Source organism: Portunus trituberculatus, chromosome 49 (genome assembly GCF_017591435.1).
Source record: "Portunus trituberculatus isolate SZX2019 chromosome 49, ASM1759143v1, whole genome shotgun sequence".
NCBI lineage: Eukaryota > Metazoa > Arthropoda > Malacostraca > Decapoda > Portunidae > Portunus > Portunus trituberculatus.
The window spans coordinates 3,610,763-3,637,859 of NC_059303.1; the positions used below are offsets into that span (position 1 = coordinate 3,610,763).

A 27,097-nucleotide genomic window follows, 5' to 3' on the forward strand; every position below is an offset into this window, starting at 1 on the left:
TATAATATTATGGTATTATGATACTGCAGAGGTGTCAGTCTATCCACTCCCCCTTGCTGTTCCTCCGAGTGACACACACACACACTCTCTCTCTCTCTCTCTCTCTCTCTCTCTCTCTCTGACACAGACATACACAACCTGTATAACTCAGCAACAAGTTGATGCGGTAATAGGAGCGCATCACCGCCCATTGCACCAACTTGACGTGGAAATGAGCGGTATTAGTCTCGAATACCGGCGATTTTTTTCCTGCGCACTTTTATTTATTTTTTTATTATCTTTTTTTATGGCGCTCGTGCGCCTCCAAATAGATTGCGCCCTGGGCGGTCGCCTACATTGCCCATAACAAAAAATCGGCTCTGAGAGAGAGAGAGAGAGAGAGAGAGAGAGAGAGAGAGAGAGCAGAGTTGAGATACAAAATAGAGAGAGAAAGAAATAAAAGAATAAGAAGCAAGGACACAGGACAGCCGGTTATAGGTCATGCGGGAAGCTGAAGCAGAAAGGACTGGCCACACATGCACAAACAGTGCTCACTGCCGCATAAACATGATACCCCGCCACCTGCCAGCCTCTGAGACAGCTAGTTGTAGGTAAACACCAACATGCACTACTTTCAAATGGGAAGGTATACGGGGTTTTGTGGGTACTTTAATGTTCTAGTTACTGATTCTCAAGATTCCTTAACATGAAAAACACTGTTGGTAAAAGGATAAGGGATCATCTCCGTGATCTTTGAAAGTAGTGATGAGACAGCAAAGCGCTTCAGCACACACCTCACTCCTACGTCATTATCAATGTACTGTATCTGCTACCTAACACACATTCACCATTATTCTTATATTCCTCCTACATGGCCACTGACGCCACATGCTTCTCTACACATTACTGTTTTAATGAAAATACAAATACGTATCGATTACACATGCCTTTAGAAGTGTCGGACGTCTGGCGTCACCTAAGAGATCTCTCCGGTTACTGGCTGTTCTTCCGTCCAAGACTCCAATGCCGGTCGGCAGGAACCGTAACCAAACCTCGAAAGTTCCAAACACTGTTTCGTCTGTCTCAAACCAAAACCTGTTGACTTCTAAATTCATATTTCCAAGTGCTGTCGTTATCAATTCTACACTTCTAATTTTATTTCAGATAGACATTTGCCTCACTTATCAAAACAACATGACGTAATGGCTACCTACTAGATAAATTAAGTAAAAGACTTGTTTCGGAGCCTTGAACTTTATATTTTTTTCTATCATAACATTCAATAGACTGATTTCGTCACTCTTTGAGACTGATGTGATGTCTTTAGCTTTACCGAATAAGACTCGAAGATTGCTGGACTGGGATGGATAAGGCGGGTTCACATGTGCCAATTTGCGACTGAAATTTACGTCTGTAGAGTTTCCGACTCGTCCTTCTAATCGGAAAATGTCACACATAGTGACTGGAAAATATCGACTAATTGGCGCCTTGTCGGGAAGTGTATGTAAACAAACAGCAAACCGCCAAGATGTCTTCCTCCAGTGACGATGCTGAAGCGGTGTTTGCTCTTGTTTTGGCGTACAGGAAGAGTCAACAGAAAAGAAAATGCCTGTGGATACGTCCCTGCCTAAGTAAAAGGAAAGAAAGGAGTGTCTACCACACTCTAAAGTAGCCTACATTTCTCATAAGAAAATTGATAATCTTTATAAGAGTATGTACAATTGCGATCAAATTAAATCCTGACAAGTATTCAATCCTCACCTCCAGGCTCCAACAACACCCTGCATTGAGGGAAACACTTCTTGCAGAGTGGCAGCTATTTCGTCGAACGACGATTTGCGCTTATTCTTTTTTATTATTTATTTATTCATTATTATTTTTTTTTACTGTATAATTCATATCTAGGATCCCAGATGTGTTCTATTTTCCTCACCAACTCTTAAAATTTTCTCTATACATGGAGACCACATTTTGAAAAGCTTACTCCGTGACGTCACAGCGTATATAAAGTCGAAAATCGACTAACAAGATAAACATGTTGGTCTTGTTTTGCGACTGTTTTCTCCAGTCACTAGGTACCGCTTTTGAGTCGGAAACTCTACTGACGTAAAATTTCAGTCTCAAATTAGCATTTGTGAACCCACCGTAGTGTGGCGATCCAATTCTCATATTCTCCTTGGGACTGCCTGCTACCTAGATAAATTATCTAAACTCCATTTATAATGAAATCATCCATGATTATAATTCTAGGAACACTTTAAATTAATTTGAATATACTCTGATCGAGCAGGTGCCAAATTGTCCAAGTCTCCTGGTAAATGGGAAATATCAATGGTTAGCTGGGTTCTAGTATTACTTAAATATCCTAGGTGATATTGCGTTGTCAGTCAGGGGTTACTTATACAAAGGATATTGCTAGTTGATAATCCCTAATATTTGAATATTTCAAGTGCAATTATGGTGATTAATTGCTTATAATATAATGATAACTCAGCAAGCCATTACTGGGTTCTTGTTCTAATAACCAATTGAATATTAAGGTTGTCTAAAGTAGATGAGCATTATTTGAACAGGTACACCAGCTTCACACTAATTCAAACACTTCTATCAACAGGTGTAAGTAAATCACAGATTCTTATTAGATGTTTATATGCAGTATTTCCATGGCAAGCACAGAAGCCTGCCTTGTTGACCAAAATAATGTATTTAAAATAGCAGTCATCTGATATTTACACTTAAATAACTACTACAATATATAGAGTAATTTTCTTCCATAGAGCATCTTGACAAGCATATAGTTTTACTTACACATTTAGCTTGAATCTTGTGTTGGAGTTTTGCTATTAACATAAGAACAAGACAAGTCTCTTAATTGCCATAACACTGATACCATCAAAAGAGTTTCCTCAACACTGATCAGCATTCTCACCAACACTGGCACCAGTAAATGCTTCACATTTCACTCATTCACTAAAGAGTTTAATGTTTCAGGTTTTGTATATATTTAGGTGATTATATATTGTAGGTTTGGCCAAGAACAATAATCTGCCTAAATGTCATCATAAATATGGGCACATACTTAAAACATATCACATTGCACAGAGACTATAAGAAAATAAAAGAAAAATGAGCTTAATTAATGTAGATCACTAGAAAAGAATGACTAAAGCTTCATCTCCCACACTACCACATGCGCATCACTGTCGTTGGTGTGGCTGCTGTGGGGGTCGTCCGACTGGAGCCTCAGGTTGATATAGCCTCGACCGCCCATAAGAGTCATGAGTGTTCTGGACTGGTCGGTTTCCTTGCGTCGGGAAGTTCTGTTGGACGTCACGTTACCTGACTCAGGCTGGCTTGAGGTGTTGCAAGAGGTAATGACACTGCTGATGCCACTGCCACTGCCATCTTCTGACCCTGAGGACGTGGTACATGCTGAAGAGGCTCTTGAATCCATTGACCAGGTTGATAGGTCCAGGGAACGTGGTCGGGAGGCTTTGAGTCTGACCCGACGGTCCAGGTGCTGACCTGAGATGGCACAGCTAATTCTGGATCACTGCGACGCAGAGAATCATACCGGGACAGTAAAAGTCCCTCCCCAGGCACCATGGGCTCATCTTCATATTCATGAACATTCAACAAGTCCCCATATAGGCCATAGACATCACATTCCTGGCTGCCTGCTAAGGTCCCAAGTCCCAGTCCTCGGGGAAGAGTCTTGGACAGGCGCCTCATGTGCTGCTGGGCATCTCTGGGTTTGCGTCGCAGGATTACAGGGGAGCTGAACTGCTGTCGCAACAAAGGGGGCACACGTCGGGGTGGGATCAGGCTGCCGTCACTCTGCTGCTTCTCCAGCCGGGCAGTGAGGTTTGGTGTTGCAGTAGCACTTCGTGCATCTTCTGAATTAGTGAGTCTCAAGCCATCCTGCTGGTGTGACTGACCCTCCTGACTTGATGGTCGACAGCTGGACCTCAATTCAGGGAGTGTGGCATGTGGCCTGGCATGGGGTTGTAGGGTTAAGAGGAATGTAATTGGTCCTTTGTGGGCATGGTAGCTAACATTTGCCCGACCACTGATAATAGGTACACCTTCCAACCGTGGCAGTGGAATTGTCAGGGCAACACCAACATTTGTTCCCACCCATAGGAGTCCTCGTGAGGCAATGAGGGCAGTTACACTAATGTTTGAGGCAGGAACACCTTTTTCTCCCAGAACACGGTTAATGTTGGAGGCAACATTAATGTCTTGAAGGTGGCGAAAGGTCTCTGTGTGATACAGGCAGATTGTTGAGGTGTTCTGCTGAGCAATCCAGAGGCCAATGCCAGAGTGAGCCATCAGCTGCACACCACCAGCACCTTCATGATGAACTGAGAACTTTTTCTGTAACAAAACAGAGATACATTATCTATTTTCCTATACCTAATTTATTTCTTTGTAAATTCTCTTTGGATGTCACATCATATTCTAAAAGGAGCTTTTAAATACTTCACAGTAAAAATTATGATTTATTTTCATGTCATAGGAATGAAACGTACAGTTATTTCAGCAGTGAAGCAATCCACCACTCGCACGTTGTCTCCACAGGCAGCATAGACATGAGTATTGATGGGCAGCAGGGCAGACACAGGCCGGTTGCCAAGGCTGATGCTGAGAGGCTCCCGTAACTGCCACCCTCCATCAGAGCCTCGTCGATACACTTGGACACACCCATTGCTCAGCCCAACATATACCTGTGAGAAAATAAAATGCAATGTTAGCTTACATTATACATACTTACTTTTGAATAAGATATCACTTTCTTACTGAGAAGTATCTACATTTAGAGTAATGTGTCTGGTTTATTCTCTTCCTAAGGGCCACTCACCTGGTCACAATGATACTTGATGGTGGTGATTGCTGCTGGAACTGTTGTTGACCCGAGTTCTGTTTGTCGCTCTGGGTCCAGACCGCTATACACTATCAATCTGGAAGAGCAAGTTTGAAATTAAGAACTGTACATACTTTTCAGACTTAATAGTCTAAAAAATTATTAAATTTCTGAACTTAGTAGTCTAGTGAATGAAATTCTGAATGATCATTGAATTTCTGCTTTTTTTTTTTCAAAATGTATATTAAAATGTTTATATTTTCTTAATTGAATAGACTATATCATAATCCAAATTTACATACAGAGGTCCTTTTTTACTGCGCACCTCAGTTAATGCACTTATGTGCACCCTCACTTTGTTACCATCACTCGCACAATGTGCAAAATTTTTTATTTTATGCACATTTGGCAAAAAAAACTTTCATTTGAGAACAAAATATTTATGCTATAAAATCAAATTTTTCACAAAAAAAAAAAATAAATAAATAAAATAAATTAAAATAAATTTTAAAATTATATTTCAACAACAAAAATAATAATTAGATGACAAAATATATAAGTTAAACATTACATAACAAAGAATTAATGAGACAGTTCGATGCCATGTTTATGTTTTGGTCCAGCCATGTTGTTCCACTTCCATCTTGCCTGTGTTACAGTTTCATGTTTCACATTTGCTAAGCATTATGATATTTTTTACCTTTATAAGTTGACGATGCGTGATATTTGTGATCTCTCTAGGTTCAAGAATATGGTTCCTTCCAGAGAGAAGGGTGTTACAGGTATACCTTATCAAGAAATGGAAAATATTTTTGCTTTGAGAGAATCTAGACATCATAGCCAAGGTTGAGGCAGGTGAGAAGCTTCATGAAGAAGGCAGATTTTACTCTATTAATTAGTCCACAGTTTGTAACATGGTGAAATGTAAAGATGCCATAAAGAACACAGTGCAGGAATGATCAATATGGGGGCCCTTATGTGGGAGTCTCAGGGGCCAGTCATGGTGGGTCCTAGTCCCAATCTTATTTTTAACATAAGGTTCTATTATTCTGTTAATGCATTTTCGATATATGTGCACATTTTCTCAGTCCCTTTCCTGCACATTAAGGGAGGACCCCTGTATATACATAAATGAAATTAAAACAAACTGCATTATAAAATAAACCATAAATCTCCTTTCTCTATGATATATGAAGATTTCATGCAATATAATATCTGTGTGCTCATTACAATGTCTATATATGAGCATGTTCATACCTGTGTGAGTGAGTGCCCATCCATACTGTATGGGCACGCAGGGAAGGCTCCTCAGTGGTGGTGGTGATGCCCGGCACGTGCTGCAGTGAGGTGATGCACACCTCCACTAGGTCCACCCGCACCACCTCCCTTAAGCCAACCTGCAGGACAGGAAGTGTTATGCTCAAGGAACCTACCATTAGGTGTTATAAGTTAATGATATAATAAAATATAAGTTTACAAGCAGAACACTTTTCATTGATCTGGGTGTGTACCTGCTGCATGAGGTAGATGGTGATGTGTGAGGAGACGCCATCAGTGGAACATAGCCACAAGTAGGTTTGATGTCTTCCTGTCCCAGAAAGCCGGCTGGGCCTGGCCATCGTCAAGGTGTAGCAGCATCCACATCGCACCTGAGGATAAAAAGATGGAGAGATCATTCATAATTACATGAATTTTTTGGCTACCACAGCTTACATGTAACAAATTAAACAATTTCTTCTGGAAAATATGTAAACTATCTTTTTATATAAATTAATTATGAAAGAAATATACACTTTAAAAAATCTTGTATGACTCAGGTTAACAAGTAAATTAGCAAAAATGAAAAGATGTATCAATCACCATCTTCAGTAAATATGTCCATCAGCTGTGGCCTTACCTCAGTGTCATAAGGTGAAGAGAAAACTGGAAGTGATTTGACAAACAGAGGCATTTTAGTTGATGGTCGCTTCTCCTGCTCTGGTACATCCCAGGCTGGAGAGTTGGAGCTGTCAAGTGCCAGCTGTGCTAAGCGGAGTTCTGGAAACAACACAAATGTCAAACATGATACTGAGGAAATGTACACCTATTATATATCAACAGATGTAAATAATCTCTGGGGATGGTTGTGGAGTTTTTTATTCTTACCTACAATCCAGTCTTTTTTGATGACAGGATTATTTGTTTGGAAAGTGAATGTCTCTTTTTCACGGCCATCCTTGTTCTTGACAGTAAATTGAAGGCAGCAGGCATCAACCCATGCCATCTGCTCATCTCGCACATGCAATGCTCTCTGAATACTTCCAGAAACTTGTTGTAAATGCTCCAAGGTGAGACCCTGTTCAAAACAGCAAAACATTACTATAAACCCTCTACCATTTGCAATTACATTTAAGTGTTTACATATTTCATGCATATATAATATAATATATATTATAAATGTACTACTCACATCATATGTTCCCTTGAGTGTAGAGACTAGTGTTGATATTCTAGCAACAACCTCATAATCATGCATGAGATCATTCATTTCTTGGCACAAATTGTCAACATTGGAACCCAGGGTCTCTTCAGGGATGCGTGAGGTGCTGATGGAGCCTGTCTTGTTGGCACCGGAGGCCAGGAGGCGACTCAGTGTGGGGGAGGATGTGGTGTCTTGGATCTGATTGAAAAATGTTTTGATGATAATGAACATTTCTGAGAATAATGAATGTTAAATCTCTAGTGACATTATGTTAACTTATCTTATAATTTCAGTTTTACATAAGAATTTAATTAAAAAGTAGGTAACCATGGTAATATGATAAGAAACTTCAGCTATTACTTGATTATTTTCTCATTGGAGATATTTGCATGCAATGGAAACTATACACTGTCATGTGCCAGGTGGGTTCACAGGATTCTGTATTTTTATAACTTTTTTCCACAGGAAACCAAATACTTCAAACATTACAATAACTTTACTTTATAACTACAAACATTACAATAACTGAATTCATAATATATCAGTTTTCACCAGTGTAGATCTTCATGTTATATTCTAAGACCAAGGAGAGAGGCATGAGTGGGTCAGTTTTACCTCCACATCAGTGACAGGGTACGCCCACTTGAGGGAGAGCCGTTCATTCTGCTGCCCATACTCGTCATTGGTCTTTGGCACCACAGTGACACACATGATCAAATCGTTGGTGAGGAAGAGTCTTCGTGCTTTGCTCTTAGTTATCAGTCCACCTTGGTTGAATTCCTGATGAAGAACGAGTAACCATGTAGGAAAGTAAAATACAAGTACTAATTGAAAAGTAAGAATAATATAAAATTTTTCCAACTGGTTTCATAATGCTATAAATTCTTGATGATATTGACTAACTGATAAGACAAAGAAATCACACAAGTGACACTGATACTGAACATGCAAGGAAAAAGGTTCTTAATGAATGAAATGGAAATGAAAAATTTTATAATCATCAAGTTATAAAAAGAGAAGGTGAAAAATGGGAGAACAAGAATGTGCAAGAAGGAAGTGGATTAACAGTAGCTAGTAGACTTCATTGTGGCTGTTCCTTTGAGGGACTTCCACACAACAGCAGCTATTAGGATGAGACAATTTCCTCACCAGTTGTAAGACGTCATCCTGGCGTAGCAAGTAGCGGTTCCCTTCTTGTATTCCTCGCAGGGCAAATTTAGTGTTGATGTGCTTCAGAGTGTCTCGGAAAGCCTGATACTGCTCAGCCTCTCGCTTTCTCTCATTCAGCATTTCAGCCAAAGACTCAAGCTGAGTGAGAGCCAACTGTAGGGACATTCTGTCATGGTGACCCTGTGGAGTGTGCTTCAGCAGGTCCTGGGGGGGAAGGGGGCAGTATTGGTAAGCTCATTAAATATCTAAAGTGGACAGATACATAACAAAAAACTTTCAAATTCAGAACACAACAAAATACTGAGTAGTGTATAAATGCATATCTTTACATATAACTTACTCTTTGAAATCAAACTTTGCAAGGTTAATTCTGTTTTACAATAAATGTGACAGAAAATTATCAAAGTGTAATTGTACCTGGAGGAAAAGAATAAACTGTGGAAAGCGTTGAACAGGTTTCACCATGAGTCCAAAGAATGACAATCGATCAGGCGAGGTGATCTGACGCATCTGAAAGTATGATTCGTTTTAATTCCTTTATCTATACATTTAGTTTACTAATACTATAAAATTTGCTTCTCAGTCAAAATTTGTAATAAATTTCTAAACTGATTAAATTTTTTATTGCATGAATTTCTATAGCAAAAGGAAATATCAAGCAACAAAAACATGGAAGAAACTAATTTCAGTGTTGAACTGCCACAGATTGTCACTAAACATTTTGTGTCCTAGTAAAGAATTTGATATACATCATCCAAAATACAACAATTCATGTGTAACACCTTTAGAAAGTCAGCAAATGCAGTTTTCTTTTTTGACTCTTGTTTTGCAACTTCCATGGCACGAGCAAAGTTATTAATAAAGTCGCTGTATATGTCCAAAACAATGGCTTTGGAGAATGAAGCAACAAACACATCCCCAATCTTCTCCTCTCGGTCCCACTGGCGGACACACTCAGCCAGGGCGATGCGGAACAATGTGTGGCACTGCAGGATCTCCGACACCCGGTGGAACAGCGTGGTGAGTTTGGCTGCGTTCACTACTGGTGGCTTGGAGTCCTCTAGTGGCTTTTTGTATTCCTGTAGGAAGGAAGGCTAGTGGTGAGTACCATTCAAAGAAGAAAATGTATCTTGCTTGATCCATGTTTATGTAACATTTCTGATTCTAATGGCTTCTAATATAGATAAGGACTTTTATGATTTCTAACATAAATAACAATACAGTATATCTATTACAGAGTTTAAAATCTTGTTAAGAATTATAAATTACACAAAATATTTGAATTTAAAACAGTTTGAGCAAGATTCTTTGAACATGAAAAGCTGAACACAAATAACAGACATGAGAGCAAGATTTGCAAGTATGCAGTAGCTATATATTGATATTACTTTAAGTATAACCTATTCTTCCATGAAACCAAATCCACCGAATTCTAAAACTGAGCTTCAAATTATATAAAACACATGTGTGCTTATATTCATATGACAACTCACATTGACTAGTCTTTGGAGGGTTGCCACATAATTGTTCTCACTGTGAACTATAGAGGCAACTATGTGCCGTCTCTTGATCTGCTCAGGACTCAGGTTTGGAGGCATTGGTGGGAGAGCTGGAGGTTGGTGTCTGCGTTGGAAGGTGTGGGTGAACACCCCACCATTCTCAGCAAACAGACCCCCGTGCTCTGAGTCTGCCTCTTCCAAGAGTTTTGGCATCCTGCTGTTTGTGACTCCGTTGGTGCCATTGGCAGTGGCCGTGTAGGAGCTGGTGCGCTCAGTGTTGGCAATTGTACTGCTCCGGCGCTCAACGTCGTAGTTAACACTTTTCCGAAGTGAAAACCAGCGATACAGTTTGTTATCCAAGGCAGGGGCAGGATCTGAGGAGAGTATATAATTCTTAAATATGAAATTTGCCAGAAATTCTTAAGTATGTTATAAGAGAGGTTCTAGCCCAGGAATTCTAAATCTTTTTCTTGTTAAGAACCCCCTGAATTATAAGACCATCTACCTGAACCCCCAGTAATCTGACATCAAGCAGAATGTCAATTCAATCACTGACACAATCTCAATCTGCAATGGTAATGTAGAGATTATTATTAGATAGCCATCTAAGTATCCCTGGAAATCCTCTTGTGAACCCCTGGGGGGTGGTTTGCAAACCCAAGGCTGGGAACCCATGCTCTAGCCAATGACAATAAAAAAAAGTTGGACATATCAAAAGTTACACAAATTCTCAGTGACTCATTTCCACATGTCTTCAAGCTTGTTTGCATTATTTAAGGATAAAATCATCTCGCAAATAAACACTAACAGACAATGTCAGTTAAGTATAAACCTTTTGATCTGACATTCATCCAGTTAAGAAAAGAAAGTAAGTAGCTTAAAGTTAAATAAAAGTTAAATACAAGGTTTACATCAAAGTTCAAACACTGTGTTGGTATCATAGCATAAAAACTTGCAGACCATTGTTCTTTCACCATTCACAATTGATATGATAAAGGTGGTGTGAATTTCTGACACCTGCATAAAATACTGGCACTGATGAGATAGATATAGCATATTTCTCATATGCTAATTCTGACATTGTAAAGGACTGCTGAGTTTTGATAGTGATAAGACAGGTAGTATTATATTTTCCTGACTACGTTATTCATGATAGCTAAACACAATATACAACATAAATACAAGATTTTTAGGAGGAATGACATTTAATAAGAAAGTCTAATAATTATACCTGTTCCCTTGCCCACATAACCAAAGTAGGTGCCCCATCAAAAGCTTTTCTCAGAGAAGCCTCAGGTCTTATGAATAACACTCACGATCTTCAGATGGCTTAATGGAAGCGTCTTTTGGCTGGTCCTCCTTAGAGTCCTTGCGTGCAGCATCCTTCAGACCCTTTGTGGACTGCCTCCTTTCTCGCCACTGTTCTTTCTTCCGTAGGATACGTTGTTTAAAGTTCTCCAGGCTGTGAAGAGGAAAGAGAGGTTACAAAGATGTCCTTGAAAATTGAAAATTATTTTGCTTCACTTCATTGGCAGTGAAAATATATTATGAAGAACAAATTTTCTGGCTGTCAACACTTTCACTGCTATGACCTTTCAACTTAAATAAAATGTCTGAATATGTTTCCATTACACATGAAAAAGAAAAAGAAAAAAAAACAACTTCCTGGTAGCAAAGAGGATTCAAGTCGTATAAATTTTGGTCAGCATTTTTTTTTTTTTTTGTGCTTAATTAAACTGTCCTGGGTTAATCAAATGAAGCAACAGCATATTATCATGAACATTCAAGCGGTTGAATCCAGCATGCTCTCAATAATCTGCTGGTGTAACTTATATATTTAGGTCAAACACAATGGTGATGATTCTTAGCAGTAACTAAGGTAAAAAGAATTACGGCAAATACGCTATTATGAACCTACAAACAATCAGGATTTTTCGCCACATGTCGAGACCTGATCACCATATCTCTTTGGTATTCAGGGCAATCAGTTTAGGTATTTGAATTCAGCCTGGTGGTGGGACGTGGCCAGACTGCAACACAAACGTGAGTGTGTTGGGATTAGACTCGTTCTATTATCTGTAAGTAACTAACACGCAGGAAACGAACAAAAACGAAAGGGGGACCTCCACACTCTTGGGTTTATTGTCACTGCGAAGGTTTGATGAGTTATCAGGGGATAAAAATCAAGCTTACATAGGCTACGTAATTCACCAGGACAACGGACATCTTGGGAAAGAAATGTTTAGTACAAGGTTATGAAGGTAATGGGAAGTACAATACTTAAGACGAAGTTAATATGCCACGAAACTCTATCTAACTTAACGGGCAACAAATTGTTAATTAAATGAGTGAGTGTCTTGATTACTTATGATTTGATCACTAACAACAAACTTATGTTCGGATGTGGGAAGGGAAACAAAATACACACAATTTTTGGACACGTTCTAGTGAAAGGTGAGAAATGGTGCATGTCTTGTTATAATTGGTTAAACGTTATTTCTGGAGCACGTAGTATATACTTGCAAAACTAACTTTTGGCTCCTGCCGAGGGTGAGGCTGGCACTGCGCCGCAGCCCCGTGGCCCGCACCGCCCGCGGCGCGTCCTCCGCCACGCACCGGGGCAAGTCCAACATACTCTGACTAGTGTTCATTCGTATGTCATCAGAGTCACGCAGCACTGAGTCACAGGACCCGTGATTCCCTGAGTCTTCACCGACAGCCTCCGTGTCACCGGGCGTCGAGTCCTTAGAGACATCGTTTGAAGAATCTTCTCCTGAATCCGAATCACGTCCCAGGGCCACCACATCAGGATTACTGCACCGAGAGTCGTGCCACGCGTCACGAACTATGGATTCTTTGAGGCTCGGAGAGTCGTGTATTCCAGATCCCGCGATGCTCCAGCGATTTAGGAGGTCATCACCAAGCAGGGACTCCCCCTCTCGCAGGACCACCCCGGATGATGGCATGAAGGCGTCCACCTCCTCCAGGTAGCGAGTATCAAGGCTGATTGGGGTGCTGTGCATGGGTAGGTCTCCTTCTTCTGCACATTCTTCGTTGATGGTAAAAAGCTGGCTGGTGCTGGAGCTGCGCGGGCTGCCGTCATCACCGCTGCCTGCTTCCCCGCACCCTCCGCCCTCTCCATTTGAATTAGACCATGCTTTTATTTCTTCTTCATTATTTGGTTGTTCATTTTCATTGTGAGTAGTAGTGATTGTTTCTTCCGAATCAAGACACTGCACATTTTCCGCCGCTCCGTCAAACCCATCATACCACCGCGTGGACCTAAGTGAAGAGGGGTCCTTTGAAACACGTGAAGCGCTGGCCGTATTTTGGTCTAACATAACATGTGTCATTAAGTGCGGGGAAAAGCTTAAGTTAAATGCTTGCGTTGGCAGCCCTGAACCTGACTCACACTGCTCTTCGCTGGCAGTTACGGGGAGCCCACCACCACCACCACCACCATCACCACCACCACCACCACTGACGTCACTTGCATCGCCGCCATCGTCCCGAGAAACCTTGGCGGATTTTCGACGAAACCACCATTTCATTTTCACACTAAATTCGGATCTGGATCGCAAGTCCTTGTGTTTCACATCACCAAGTGTTGCTTTTCTCATGTGTGGCGGCAGTGTAAGGGAGCCATCTGTTTTCGGTAAATTTTTGAACTCACTGCCGTCCTTTCGCCTCTCCTCCTGTGACCTTTTCCTGGCGTCGTGCAGGTTGAGGCTCTGCGATCGTGACAACTTTATTCGACTCTTAACAGGAGTTCCCCCTGAATTCTGCTTCGACATTGGGTAAATAGGAAGCGCCATTGTTTTCTGTTCATGAGGTTTTATGTGCTCCTAAAGTTTTACACACTTCCGGCTGCGGCTCGCTTTCCGGCCCACACAATTTAGCAACAGGGTTTGCACGTTAGTTGGAGAGCGTGGTGTGCACCGGAGGTTCGACCACCAGCAGGAGCAACACTGGCCGAGCAGCGGACGGGCGGCAGTGCTGCTCCCCGCGCCGCGCCACGGTGACTGTCTCGCCTGTCACCACCTCGCCTGTATCGACATCTCGGCGGCCAAGATTAGATACGCGCACTGATAAAAATGGAACATAAAACTATAGTGTATGTATTTCATCACAGTGCTGCTGCATTCGATACGTAAGAATGCAATAACGATGTTGATTTATGCGTCCGCGCGTCCAATATTGAAGAGTTATGAGCTAATGCAGCAATAATACCGACTTGTTTCTACCTTCGAGCTCTAGATATCAATGATCTCCCCGTAAGATAAAGTATTATCTCTCATCACCCTAGTAACTAACACCCTTTTATAAGCCAATCAAGTCACATCACAAGAACAAAATCCTTCATGTGTTTAAACTTACTGATGAGAAATTTTCTTGATAACCTAAATTCTCTCTCTCTCTCTCTCTCTCTCTCTCTCTCACTCACACACACACACACACACACACACACACACACACACACACACGGCTAACGAACGGCTTATTATTTTTTTTCTTTATAAAAAAAAAAAAAAAAAAAAAAAAAAAAACAATCACAAACCGATCTGCTTCACAATCCGGGAGGCGCGCTCTAAAAATCTATCAGAACTGAGACAGCAACGGGAATCAGCAACAAATAGGAAGTTTGTTCGCGGTTTCCTTAAATAACCGAGTTTTGTCTGAGGAACAGAGTGAGTGCCAACTGTTTACGGGGGCCGCACGGTGCCTGACCTTGGCATCGTTTTTGTCATGGTGGAGAGGGTGATGTTGTACGCGCGTCAAATGAATTTTTACAACCGTCCAAATAATGAAGGGCAAACAAGACTGAAAGAGAGGGAGGGCAATGCACTTACTTTGGAGCCTGCGTCTTGACCGGGGCTCCTCCGTTCTCCTCTTCGTTGCTGGAGTACGACTCGAAGTCTTCGGAACCCCAGGAGTCTGAGGACGACAGCTGGCGGTGCACGTGAAGGCGGCGAGAGACCCACGTCTCTTCGTTGCCGCCTCCCGCCGTGCCTCCTGCCCCGCCACCCCGGATCCCGCCGCCGCCACTGCCCAGGTCTGAGATGTCCTCGTAAATGCGGTCCTCACACCAAGGCCCGCTCAGCGTGCTCGACCGGCTGGAGCGACTCGACCTGCTCGACCTGGAGTCTGGAAGGAAAAAGTTGTGCATCAGACACTGACAACACTTCATTACATTACTAGGTTAAATAAATATGTAATCTTCAAATAAACGAAATTCACTCAACTTAATCTAAATGACATGAGCGACAAGGAAGAAGTTTAGTCACTTCACTCAAATCAAAGATGTAAAACATTAATAATCACCGAGTGGAAACAGTGCATAAAATTGTGAGATAATATACAATCTATTGTGGCTCCAGCCCGTGTCCGCCACGGTGGGCACGTGACGCCATCAGCGCTAGCCCCAGGCATGGGCGGCCACCCAGAGCAGGGCGCTGCGGCACCACTAGACAAGACAACACTGTCAGTTTAAGGAGTGTCATATGTACAGCGTAAAGTGTTAGCAGAGCAGTGAAAAGACACCACCATCATCCCCGTAAGCAACTAAGCAAGCAGATGAACGAGAAGGCGCAGAGAAGAAGCACATGCAGGCAGCCCAGCACCAAGCAGAAGCAGCGCCGCCAAACTACCTAGGACGTCGCCTTACCACAGTCTGCTCCATTCGCCTCGTTATTATTATCTCTCTCATTCCTGTCTTCAATGGTCTCATAGATTGGCTCACAGGTCGCGAGTACACTCTCACAACCAGCTTCTTGTCGTCTGCACACTCCACTTACGCCACTCTCAAGGGCGTGAGTTATGTCATCAGCGGTGTCACTCCTTTCCTCCACAAGTTTCGGAGAATCGTAAACATGTTCGTCTCTGGCTGCCTCTACCCCTGTTGGTGCGGGACTGCTTTCCTCCCTTTCTGGAGTCACCACGGAACAATTCTCGTGCTTTTCTTCGTAAGGAGGCACAGGCACTGGTCGCCCTTTGTGAATCGTGGCGTAATGCGGCTCTCCGTCAGCATTCTGCAAAGGTGCCTCTGCCGGCGGCGTCTCGCTCTCCACAGATGTGGACGATGCTCGAGAAGAATCTTCATCAGAACTGCCCCCGACGGCGATCTCTATTTCGTAGTCTTGGTCAGCGTCATTACTCTCCGCCTCGACTATGCTTTCTTCGGTTTCGTGTAAACTCTCTTCACATTTGTCCACTCCAGTCTCCAGCGGCGCCTCTGTTTTCTTATCTGCCTCACCACTATCACAGTCACTGCCACACTCCTCAGCTGGTGGAAGCTCATTAGGCACAGTTGGTGGAGGCTCATTAGGCACAGCTGGTGGAGGCTCATTAGGCACAGCTGGTGGAGGCTCACTAGGCACAGCTGGTGGAGATTCACTAGGCACAGCTGGTGAAGGCTCACTTGGCACAGCTGGTGAAGGCTCACTAGGTACAGCTAATGAAGGCTCACTAGGCTCAGCTGGTGGAGGCTCACTAGGTACAGCTAGTGAAGGCTCACTAGGCACAGCTGGTGGAGGCTCACTAGGTACAGCTAGTGAAGGCTCACTACACACAGCATCCTGCGCCGCCTCCGCCTCCATGGTTTCAGGGGCTTCGAGAATTGTTTTTGTTGTCCTTTCATCCTCTTTCAGTTTTTGTTTTGTCTCGTTCTGAGGAATATTCGTGTCACTTTGGTGATAATTTTTCTTCACTTGTTCAGGAAGTGGCTCATTAATATTGGAATTTTCATGAACAGGACACGTGTCGTGGGACTCGTTACAAATATTGTTCAGGTGGGCGTCGTCACATTCTGAACGGCGGGGGTCCTGGGGAGGGGTGAACAGCAGCGAGGGAGCGGTACCCCTGCGGCAGCGGCTACTCCCTTCCATTTCCGTAGGTGGATCCTGTCGGAACTCACAGGAATGTCGTCGGTCGCTGGTGGAGTTTAGGGCCTTTAACTCTGGCAGCACGCGGCAGATGGCGGTCATGAGGTCAGTGGCATCCTCGTCCACCTCGAAGCTGACGTCAGGCACATCCATCTCTTCCTTGTTCTGGGTCAACATGGTGTCTCCTGCTTCGCTTCTTTGATTCAATTCTTCCTTTACCACCTTTTCCGCGGGCAGAATCAAACCCTGCAAGTCGCCAATGTCTCCACTCTGATTGTTGTTGCCGTCGCTGGCGGGAAGAAATGGGAGGCTGGAGCCTTTCTGACCTTCCAGCAGCACCTCGTCATCGACTCCTGCCGGCGCGTAGGAGCAACCGTAGCCAGAAACTTCACTCTCGTCCCCTGTCAAAGGCGTGTCAATGAGATTATCTTCACCAGACTCTCTCTTGGTGGTGGCCTTCATCTCTGCCTCCATCTGTGGCTGATCAGACGCCTTTTACACACACTTCCGTTGCATTGTCCTTACTGTCACACGGGCTTTGATGCACCGCAATCACTACTATCACCACCACCACCGTGCACTCACGCAGTCACCTGTCTCACAGATCACACCACCATAGAATCTGTGTGCCTCATCGAGGCTTGTCCTTGCCGTACATGATCCTGGGACAAGGCCGTGGTAGGGTTACATTTCCCAAACATTATTTTTCATCACACGCACAACACGGAAAACCTACGAGAACACGTGACCTCTGTGACATGAATGGGTATGCGCAATAACACTCCACACACTGATATACCTGATAGCTGAAAGTAAACACAAGGGAAATTAACTAACACATGTAAACAAAATCATTAACAAGAACAACATGAAGTTAAACGCAAACGACACGACGAAAGGAAACTGATATTCTTGTCGGCTGAAAACAAACACGAAGAAAACTGACTTAAAGTAAAGAAATCACAAACAGCACAAGACAGACAATCAACACAACAAAATAGTTATAACGAAGAACACGAACCTACAAGAGAGAGAGAGAGAGAGAGAGAGAGAGAGAGAGAGAGAGAGAGAGAGAGAGAGAGAGAGAGAGAGAGAGAGAGAGAGAGAGAGAGAGAGAGAATACACAGACAGGAAAGGGGCATAAGTGACTACTGGCACTCGGAGGGGAATTGGAGGAAGAAAGGGGAGGGGGAAGTGAGCCCACCCCCTACTTCCCCTACCTCACTAAGGAAGAAGGGGATGGAGGGGTGAATGAGGAGAGGACAGGGATCACGAGTATTAGAGAGGATGGGGTAGTGAGGCTGCGTGCCCCTCCACCCCACCCCATAATGTCCCTACTGCTGCTCTGCTCTGATGACCAATATCCTGAGGCCTCTTCCTGCCAGCCGTGCCTTCTCCTCCTCCTGTCCACCACCACCACCACCACCACCTCCACCTCCACCTCCACCTCCACCTCCTCCTCCTCCTCCTCCTCCTCCTCCTTTCTCCTCTTCATGTACTTTGGACGAGAAAAAATAACAAAACCAGTTTCTTTCACATAAACCGGCAGCAGACGCCCACTACCCGAGGTTCCGCCGCCTAATAATCTGAACTAGGCAAGGATCGAGTTGCAGGGCGGCGGCGGCGACAGCGGCACCTCCACGCTAAGCCGCAGCCTTCGATTACTCACCTCACGACTAGATTCAAAGTTCTCTGAGCGACATGGATACTGACACTTCACCACAATAATAGACCAAACAGAATGAAATAAACTCGTTTCTTTTTCTTCTCTCTCTTTCACACAATTACACAACACACGCGGGAATGAAACGTGACACCACCAGGGAATGAGTGACAAAAGCACCATGACGGAGAGAGAGAGAGAGAGAGAGAGAGAGAGAGAGAGAGAGAGAGAGAGAGAGAGAGAGAGAGAGAGAGAGAGAGAGAGAGAGAGAGAGAGAGAGAGAGAGAGAGAGAGAGAGAGAGAGAGAGAGAGTCTTTCCTCATGTTAATACTCATGCATCTTGCGGTGACACCAGGCCGCGGGACGAAGGGTGCTCCCCAGGCTGCCAAAGGGCCTCAAGGTTACGTGTGCTGTAAAAACGGTCGTGGCTGTGGTGTGTCGAGGCGGACAGACGGGTAATGATTCTGGCTAATTCCGGGTTGCCCTCAGGTGTTCCTCGGAGACAGATGGACATGATAATTCTTGGTGGCTTCACGACGAGTAATCTTGAGTAGTTTTATGTTCTAATTAAGCGTCAGTACACGGCCTTGGTGCTACCTGGCGGCGGCACTGTCACTGGCACCTCCTCCTGTTAGTTGGGAGGAACATTATCTCCTCGTCGACCCCGACTTCCCCCAATAGTCTCCCACACTCTTACCCACCCCTCCCTCCCAACCCATTTCCCGCACACCCTCCCTGCCCTCCTCGCTCAGGCCGTCACCAACGACTTGCTTATAAACACTCTTCCTCTTGACAAGACTTTGAATTGTGAGAGGTGAGCTGACTCAGCCGGTCTTTCCCAACAGTTTCTGACCACGTGTTAGCGTGCAGGCGCGCCCTTTGCCGCTCCTTCAAGCACGATCATACACACACACACACACACACACACACACACACACACACACACACACACACTGCGTAGTGTAGTGGTTAGCACGCTCGACTCACAATCGAAAGGGCCCGGGTTCGAATCCCGGGGAAGCGGCGAGGCAAATGGGTAAGCCTCTTCATGTGTGGCCCCTATTCACCTAGCAATAAATAGGTACGGAATGTAACTAGAGGGATTGTGGCCTCGCTTTCCCGTGTGTGGAGTGTGTTGTGATCTCATTCCTACCCGAATATCGGTCTAAGAGCCCTGAGCTCGCTCCGTAATGAGGAAGACTGGCTGGGTGACCAGCAGACGACCGAGGTGAATTATACACACACACACACACACACACACACACACACACACACACACACACACACAGGCGCGCGCGCGCGAACCTAAAGTTCCAATGAAAACTAACTTCCTGCCCTGTGCTGCGCCGTTCCTATGCCGTGGCGCCGTTAGGACGCTGGGCAGGATTACTAATTGCCGCCACAGTGAGTGAGCGCCGCGGCGCCGCCAGGTGAGGGTAATGGCACGACACAGTGACTCCAGTAACACGAGGCAATGGTGACGCTGACGGCTTCCCACGAGTCCCCGCCGTGCCCGCTGCCGCTGTTACCTAACGTGGTGGGCGTCAAGAGTCCCGGTGGGATCTCATTATCCTGACTTTATTCCATGGGCGGCGTCGACGTTGCAGCTACGCATAAACAAGGTAGGAAGGCAGACAGGCTGCTGGGGGCACGGCGTGGCTCGGTAGGTCCAGCCCGTCCCTAGTGTTGCCACAGCGAGGCCGCGCCACTTATTGTAAAATAGATCTTTGAGGAAACTAAATAGTTTGAATAGTGAAAACATATTAACATTCCACTATCAAATCTATTTGTTGACACATGCCAGCCTCTCCTGTCGTCCTCGCCCGCCGCCCCCGAGTCACTATGACAACCACACAAGCCAGCAGGTCACACATTCTCTGCATCACCAACATGCAGGGCGGGTCATGTCCCTTCCTATCGCACAAGGACCTTCCCTCCCGCCTCACCATTCCTCACCCCTCGCCCCTAGCCGCCTTTGATGGGGCTGTGTGTGATGGCACCGAGGGAACACAAGTAATAAAGGAGAGAAACACTGATAAAAGGAAGAGGGAAGAGCGGGAGGGAGAGGCTGGAAACGTGCCAACAGCTGTCAAGGATCCCTTCACGACACGATCACCACCACCACCACCGCCGCCACCAGTACCACCACTACCTGACTATACCTCTACCGCACCTCCCTCTCCGCAGCCTCTCTCAGCAATCGCTCACAAACATCCTCCTTCCTCCCACGCAACAATAGAAGCGGAGGTCAAAACAAGCTTGTTATCTATGAGTCCTGGCTGCAGATAACTGAGGATAAAAGATGCGAGGCCGTTGATGTGTGTGTGTGTGTGTGTGTGTGTGTGTGTGTGTGTGTGTGTGTGTGTGTGTGAGAGAGAGAGAGAGAGAGAGAGAGAGAGAGAGAGAGAGAGAGAGAGAGAGAGAGAGAGAGAGAGAGAGAGAGAGAGAGAGAGAGTACAAGTAAATTCCTGACGAACGACAAAGGGACAGACTAATTGAATCTGGAACGCGTACCCATCGCAACACAGCGCCATTACTTCGAAGTCGCCATTGCTAAGAAACCACCACCAGCACCAGCACCAGCACCACCATCTTCCTACTCGCTTTCCTTCCTCCTATTTCCTCCTTGGTCGTCACCCCGTTCTTTACTCCTTATCCTTCTTACCCTCTCTTTCTTATTATTTTTTCCCTCTTTAATTAATTCTCTATCTACCTTCTCTCTTCCAGTCTCCACGCCTTTCTATATATTCCCTTCCTCATTTACCTGCTGTTCTCCTCCTTCTCTTCCCCATTCATCTGCTACAGTTACCAGCGTCACAGCACACCTACATACATACAGTTTGACACCCTGAACCAATGCTCGCCAACACCCACCACCACCACCACCACCACCATCACCACCTCACTCGTCACCGCCGTCAGAGTGTAGCCTCCCTGACACCAGAACCAATACCCATCATTCACCATTAGCAACCTCACACGTCCACTGCCAACATTGCTGATACACTCTTTGCACGTATTAATCCCCCCCAGCCCCTTGCCCCTCGCATCCATCAGCTCCTTTCTCCCTCTTTCTCCCTGCAAGCGTTAATGAGAAGGCGTCTCCCAGGCAATTCCTTCCGTAACAATGTACTGAAGCTTCATGTAATTTAACCTGCTCAGGTCTGGTCTCCCGTAGTCTATTCCCATCTAATCAGCACCTTCAGGAATGCGCAAGGGGCAAAGACGGGTACAGTGAAGGTGCACCGTGACTTCAAAAGGCTATGGTGAAAAAGCAGAATCGCAATTAAGACCGAGAGAACAATATTCACGCGACGTTTAAGTGCGTGTGACGTCACCGCGTGGGCGACTTGTGGTTGGCTTGGCCGCTGGCGGAGGGCAAACACGCGCCTTGTTTTTCTTTCCTCGCCCCTCCGCCTCCGTCCGCGCCAGCCTTCATTAACAGTTATCAGAAAAAGGAGGAAAAACGACAAAATAACTCGTTCTTTCCGTCTTCCTCCGCGTCTAGGTTCCCGAAGGCTTGGTACAGTACATAGTGTGTGGCGGCGCTGGAGGCGAGTGACGTCAGGAATGCCTCGCCTCGCTCACGTCGCGGTGTTTGTTTGGAGTGTCATAAGAAACAGTGATGATTTTTATGTGCCCTTTTTATTGCTTCAAAATATACAGCAAGTGAATCTTGGAACTTGAGATGCGCAAACAACAGAGTGAAGACACGCTCTCTCTCTCTCTCTCTCTCTCTCTCTCTCATAACCAATTCACTAGAACAACAAACTAACTGCCAAACTAATGAAACTAACACACAACCGTCTCTCTAAAACGACTAACCAACTGACAGACTTACAAAGTAGATACACAACTAACTATTTAACCAACTAACAAAGGTGATGTGCGATACGTGATCATACCATCAACACTCAAATCTTTCAGACCATGCCAAGTCTTTCACAATGATGAGATGAGTCACATGTGGAGGAAGGCATCATTATGTGCAAGTATGGAAAGGTGAAGGGCACACCAGCACCGCCGACGGCTGCCTGACTGAAGCTTCTAAGAACAGACCAAGATTTACTGAAGGATGACCTAATCTACCTTGTGACGCCATTGTTATGTTGGGAAAGTGAAGGGTTCCCAGGAGATGAGCAGGAGAGAAAACGGAAGCAGACACGAGGGGAAAAACAAAGGAAATACACGCACACGCAAAATGGGAAAACTAGGAAAACACGCCCACACTCAAGGAAATGAAAAAAAAGAAAGAAAAATAACTAGTATACGAGAAAGGAGAAGAAAAATCGACACTTAAATATAAAACGAAGAAAGCAACACACACGAAATGAAAAAAAAAAACAACAACACAAGGAAAGAAAAAGAAAAAAAAAACTGACTCATACACGGAAAAAAGGTAACACACACACACACACACACACACACACACACACACACACACACACACACACACACACACACACACACACACACACACACACGATGGAATACAAAACACTGATAGAAGGGAAATTGATGAAGAAGGTCCATATGAAGAGAAGAAACGGATACCGGAAGGATGGAAGGAAGGATGGATGTGGGTTTTGAGTGGATGCTGGAGGAGGAGGAGGAGGAGGAGGAGGAGGAGGAGGAGGAGGAGGAGGAGGAGGAGGAGGAGGAGGATTACCGGGAAGGGAGAGTGGTAGTGGGCGGTGGGCGGGGTGATGTAGCGTTGAGGTGGATGTGTTAGTGGGTGGATGGTGGTAGTGGTTGCACAAGGACAGGAGGGGGGAAGGGGGGGTATGGAGGTAAGAGTGGAGAGAAGGAAGAGGAGGAGATGGCCAGACCTGCTAACTCACCTCCACCTCCACCACCACCATCACATCTTCACAGCCCCTCCTCCTCCTAGTGACTATTATGTAACTAACGTAACTGGTCAACAAAGGTAACCTCGACGATCTACCTTCACCGATGACCTCTACAAACACACACACACATACATACACACACACACACACACACAGGAGTGAGAGACGCAGAAGAGGAGTACCGCAGGGTTGCCTCGGGCGCCTCCAACCCTCTCAGTCTCACCCAGGCCGCTAGGAACGAACCCACCATCAGCCACCTTCACACACACGCACTTACTCACATTAGCTCCCTTCCGCACCCCGACACTTGTCCCCCACGCCGCCCCCGCCACGCACCTCGCCTGCCTCCTACCTATTACAGTGGCCAGGGCGTCAATCCCATGAGTCTCCGCCCTGGTAGACGTGCGCAAAGACTCCTTATAGCTTGCTTGAACGAAATATCTGGCGAGCTGCCGCATCTAAAGGCCCTCACGGTCGCCCTCAACTCAAATCCACGAGCACCTGACTCACTCTCTCTCTCTCTCGTACGCGTTCCTGTGTTATTTGCTAGCCGCAGTGTAACCTTGAGTGTTTTTCCTCCGTTCTGGTGCTCTGGTCGTCGCTCGCCAAGCCACGGCAGCGTTGAGAATGGGTAATACTAATACGCGACACCAAGACTGGGTGGCGCCGATAGGTGGTGTGCGGTATCCTGTTCCTGGCTAGCTTACGAACGCGAGCACACTAGGCAATGTTTGTGAGGCTGTGCGTAGATGACAAAAAAAGAAAATACATGCGCTTTCCTGATTTCCCGTATCGTTAACCTTCACGCTACTTGGAAAAAAGTACTCTGGGAAAAAACTACACACACACACACACACACACTAAGGGGGCCACATCTACACCAGTTACATCTACAAGCGGAACGTGGCAACCCAGCAGATCACGTAACCCTCCTCCATAACTAATTACAACTGACTTCCCACACCCATTGTCTTGGTGCGCATCAAATGTCGCAGCAACGAGTAACTAAGTTTGCGTCAGGACCTGAAGTCACAGCGGTGGGTCTAAAGGACACACGCGAGAAGAGGATGGGAGTAAAGCAATGAAATCAATCCAGGAACTTTCCTTAAGTGGCTGCACGTGGCATCGGGTCTGGCGGGCCACGAGAGGTGAGGAAGAACAAACAAACAGGTGAACAGGCTTAGTGTGAGGGAGTGAGGGAGGCTGGGCAGTGGGGGAGTGGCCGGGTGGTTGGCGACGCGTGAGGAATTCAATATAGACTGCATTATTCTATTATTAAAAATAACCACATATCTGACTCTGACACAAGCCATTGTCTGTCTCTGTGTCTCAATCGATCGTTCCGTCTCCGTCACTAGTGGAGCGGCAACCCGGAACAAAGATAAGTGGAAAAGCCAAGTGGAGTTTTCAGAAGGTAATGGTTGTTGTCAGTCTGGGAAGTCGTTAGGTTGTTTTAGCGCTGTAGTCTGGTTCGCTTCACTGGTGCTTTGAGGCATCGAAGGACGGTTCAGAAGCAATAAAAAGCTACTGCATGAACGACTTGTCTTCTGCTGTTTGTCTTGCGATTACATAATGTCAAGGATTTAGCTTCAGTGTGGCGTGTGTGTCCATCTGTGTTTGTCCTCTCTCTCTCTCTCTCTCTCTCTCTCTCTCTCTCTCTCTCTCTCATGCATTCCGCGCCGTTATGCTGGCCAGTGCAAAAAATGAGCAGCCTGTTGGTAGAGTCGTGAAACGTGACGCGTGAACTGTGACGCCTTGCTTCCACCCATGCATGTTTGGGTCCTGTCTAGCACCTCTCCTCCCCCCCTCCCCTCTCTCTCTCTCTCTCTCTCTCTCTCTCTGGTTGCTATGTGCGAGTTTCTACATTTCACAACAAGACCATTCTGCCCACACACACACACACACACACACACACACACACACAGGAAGTTGCACTAACACACATACGCACACTCAGTCACAAGACCCACATACAAGCGCAGAGAGAGAGAGAGAGAGAGAGAGAGAGAGAGAGAGAGAGAGAGAGAGAGAGAGAGAGAGAGAGAGAGAGAGAGAGACGAGAATGCAATAATAATGACAATGCTAATGGTGATAATGGTGATGGTTGTGTTGCTGATTACTTTTATTATTATTACTACTGGTGTTTGAATGGCGTTTGTTCATGTGCTTGTATGTGTGCGTGCGTGCGTGAGCGCGTGTGTGCCCAAGGTAGCAGTGAGTCAAGTCCCTTTTTCAACCGTCTTATTCTGAGCTGAGGGTAACTTGATATTGGCTCATCCTACGTTGTATTTGTTTTCGTTTTTCCCCCCTTACTCCCTCTCTCCCTCTCTCCCTTCCCTCAGTCGGTCAGTCAGTCCATTGCATGCACAGACACACGCACTGGTTAAACTCCACTTCTCTGCTGCACCACACACACACACCTATTTATGTTCCTTTCGACAATACAAACCAGAGATATGGCGTTAGATTGCATTCTATCTACATCGAGAACAATAAAAAGAAGAAGAAGGAGAAGAATGAAGAGGAGGAGGAGGAGGAGGAGGAGGAGGAGGAGGAGGAGGAGGAGAATATCAAGATCATCATAAACAACGACAGCGACAATGAGAAGAAATAGGGCAAGAAGAAAAGACCAAGAAACACGCGAGTAGAACAGTAGCCTTCACTTTACCAAGCAGTCATTTCTCTCTACCTCTCCTCGCCTCGCCTCTCAGCCTTACGCCGCCGCTTCAGTTTTCACTCCCCGTCACTTTCACAACCATTTCGTATTCCAGCTGTGTTCGGGGTCGGTAATGGGAATCCTGCCACCCGTCTACTTGAAGGTCCTCGCTTCCTACAGGGTCACGAGTCATCTACAGATCCTGCACAACAACTATGGGCCCCTCAGCATCCTGTAGTCCTTCCTCCTCGTCTCTCTCTCTCTCTCTCTCTCTCTCTCTCTCTCTGACATACAATACCTTTATCTACAAGTGGTCTGCACCTCACAAAGGAACTATTGGAGGGTAAGTCTAACGCATTACACGCCTACGAAGGTTTGCCGCCCCTTAAACTGTTCAGTCTTATGTTTAAAGGGTAAGGTTGCGGGAGGGGGTGAAACTTCTTAACCCAGATAGGAACTGTAATACTGACGGCGGCGACAAGTTAATTGCAATATTTATACACCGCCGGAAGGACTGAGAGAGAGAGAGAGAGAGAGAGAGAGAGAGAGAGAGAGAGAGAGAGAGAGAGAGAGAGAGAGAGAGAGAGAGAGAGAGAATTTTCGGGTAAAACAAACAAACAGAACCTCATGACCCCCTTCCGCACAACCCTTGAGGGACTACCGAGACCCTCAACACCAGCAGCAGCAGGAGGAGGAGGAGGAGGAACAGTCGCAGGGCCCAGAGGCAGCAGGGAAGTCCCGAATCCAACAACATCTCATTACGGACTTAAGTTCCATCACACACACACACACACCATCATCATCTCCGGGTCTTGATTTGGTGGACTTCAGTTACCATCTCTCTCTCTCTCTCTCTCTCTCTCTCTCTCTAAACAGGTAGTACATACACTTTCTCCCTTCAGCATTTAAATATATACCTGATGTGTGTTAGACTTACATTTCAAATCAACACATTTTTCCTCCTCTCTCAAGATACAGCCTAGCAGGAGAACAGATGGCTCACGTACCAAACAGAGGCGCGGGGATGATATCCAAACTTCGAGGCCCAGTAAGGATAGGAGGAAAATTAGGAAA

At 45.4% G+C, this 27,097-nt stretch overlaps 1 protein-coding gene across 1 annotated transcript in view; it reads right to left on the minus strand.

Moving 5' to 3' along the window:
- Window positions 1-2,611: 2,611 nt before the first annotated feature.
- Window positions 2,612-27,097, minus strand: part of LOC123499089 — a 266,562-nt gene continuing 242,076 nt past the window's right edge. The window contains 17 exon segments of the mRNA XM_045246711.1: window positions 2,612-3,495; window positions 3,498-4,356; window positions 4,512-4,706; window positions 4,841-4,940; window positions 6,101-6,240; window positions 6,355-6,492; window positions 6,741-6,880; window positions 6,989-7,178; window positions 7,293-7,502; window positions 7,920-8,084; window positions 8,454-8,678; window positions 8,892-8,984; window positions 9,257-9,553; window positions 9,968-10,347; window positions 11,290-11,435; window positions 12,506-13,255; window positions 14,824-15,118. Coding sequence (XP_045102646.1) covers window positions 3,143-3,495; window positions 3,498-4,356; window positions 4,512-4,706; window positions 4,841-4,940; window positions 6,101-6,240; window positions 6,355-6,492; window positions 6,741-6,880; window positions 6,989-7,178; window positions 7,293-7,502; window positions 7,920-8,084; window positions 8,454-8,678; window positions 8,892-8,984; window positions 9,257-9,553; window positions 9,968-10,347; window positions 11,290-11,435; window positions 12,506-13,255; window positions 14,824-15,118 — 4,676 coding nt within the window. The 3' untranslated portion in view covers window positions 2,612-3,142.